The sequence below is a fragment of the Cyprinodon variegatus genome, unplaced genomic scaffold (genome assembly GCF_000732505.1).
Source record: "Cyprinodon variegatus isolate N-32 unplaced genomic scaffold, C_variegatus-1.0 Scaffold462, whole genome shotgun sequence".
Classification (NCBI taxonomy): domain Eukaryota; kingdom Metazoa; phylum Chordata; class Actinopteri; order Cyprinodontiformes; family Cyprinodontidae; genus Cyprinodon; species Cyprinodon variegatus.
This window is the reverse complement of record NW_015150915.1, coordinates 92597-94465: the sequence shown is the minus strand read 5'-3', so window position 1 is coordinate 94465 and position 1869 is coordinate 92597. Positions and strand designations below refer to the sequence as shown.

The window sequence follows — 1869 nt, the reverse complement described above, 5'->3', positions numbered from 1 at the left end:
GTTGGTGTTGAGAGGTACTTTTCAGATTCCAATATCTGTGCAGTGTGGGGACTACAAATCGGATATTTGAGACGACAGCACTGCTGCTGAAGCTCGTCATACGCTGTTATTGGCACCCAGAACAGTTGTGAGAAGTTTGATATCCATTATTTGCCTGCTTTTTGTGTCAACTGTAACGGTTGCTAGGCGACAGAGCATACGGCGGTGAAAGCCGGATAAAGCTGGACCTATTTGAATCCACAGCCAAACTCTTTCGGTCTCCTTATTTTCACAGACCTGGAAGGACCCGGTCTATCTGCGCTGGGTCGCTGGAATCGAACACAGCCGTGGTTCTGTTCCAGCATCCCTCCTCTCTGGAATTACTTCTATTGTTTACCAGCGAGGCTCTGGTTAAGAGTAAAGTGCCGCCCTCTAGTGGGTGGCAGTAAAAATATTCGACTGAAAGGAATTCCTCAAAGCCGGGCGTACACTGTACCTTTTTTTTTCTCCTTTTCGGGCCGATTCTCCAGTCATTCGAGAATTTTTTTCGATCGGGCCGAGTTTCAGCCTAATGGTGCATCCTGCATTGTGTAGCATACAGGTGGTAACGAGGTTCCCGATCAGGAACCGTAAGGTGTCGAGAAAATCTAATAAAAAAAAATGTTTTATCCAACAATACATTTAATGACAGTTGGTAGATAATTCAGCATAGGATAATTTAGTTTAATTCAATAATACTTTATTAATTCCAGCGGGAATTTTAGTTTCAGTACAGCCTGCCCAAGAAAACAAAAACAGATATTATCCATGGACGCGGTGTCATGCTGCCATGAAAGGCGCTGGCTTTACAGTTAGGTTCAAATAAATAAAAAAAAAGGATTAGAACGGGTAAGGAGAGGAAAATAAAAATCTAATTTCACAATTTATCCTTAGCAGAAAACATTTTTAGCTAGCAAACAACCTCAGCATAGAAGGAACATCCTGCAGGAGGAATGGTGGAGTATGTATGCGAATATCATAATGTTCAACATGTTAAAATAAGATTTTACAAAGAAAATAAATAAGCATGCATGCTGTAATTACTGACTGAGAAAATGTTTTATTTTTTCCAGGTGTCTAAGACCGCTCCCACTGGAGAGTATCTGACTACTGGGAGTTTCATGATCAGAGGTATGACTTGCCATCAGTCTGTAATATGTCACCTCTTATACCTTTAACTATCTGAGCATATCTTAGGTGGATGTTTGCTCTAAGGATGGATTTTCTCTTCTTGGTTTTGCTTTTTAGGGAAGAAAAACTTCCTCCCGCCCTCCTACCTGATCATGGGCTTCGGTTTCCTTTTTAAGGTAAGTGCAGCTCTGAAAGCCCCTCAGCTCAGTGGCTCTGGAACGTCTGGTTTTAAAAAAAATTCTCCTCCTGATCGTCTCACAGGTGGATGAGCAGAGTGTGTTTCGGCACCGCGGGGAACGGAAGGTGAAAACTGTGGAGGAGGACCTGGAGGAGGTCACATCAAGAACTGCTGATCTGTTAGAGGAGGGAGAGGAGCTGATCGGTATGAAGGCGCTCCTATAGGACTGGCAGATTGATCACAATGCAACGCCTCAGACTGTTGAAAATTTTAGAATATATGACAAGGATGAGATACTTGAACACAAACCACAGTTTAGTAGAAAAACTTTCCAAACCACCCGAAATAAATCAATTATCTTCTTAAATCTAGAAATAAAGGAAAAGTCCGGTCAGCAAGAAATAATCAATGGATCATTATTTATACCTAAAACTAATACATTCGCTATGACTTAATGATTTTAGCTTTGATCAGTAAAAAATGAAAACAATAATTTTCGTGGCGATCACTGAGTCTGGGAGCGGCCATTTTTGCCCAAATAT

General features: G+C 41.4%; 1 protein-coding gene across 1 annotated transcript in view; it reads left to right on the top strand.

Annotated features, from left to right (window-relative positions):
* Positions 1-1869, top strand: part of nemf (nuclear export mediator factor) — a 39642-nt gene that overhangs the window by 27893 nt on the left and 9880 nt on the right. Inside the window, exons 19-21 of the mRNA XM_015389499.1 lie at positions 1092-1149; positions 1267-1325; positions 1411-1531. Of these exons, the coding sequence (XP_015244985.1) occupies positions 1092-1149; positions 1267-1325; positions 1411-1531 (238 nt within the window). The remainder of the gene's footprint in view (positions 1-1091; positions 1150-1266; positions 1326-1410; positions 1532-1869) is intronic.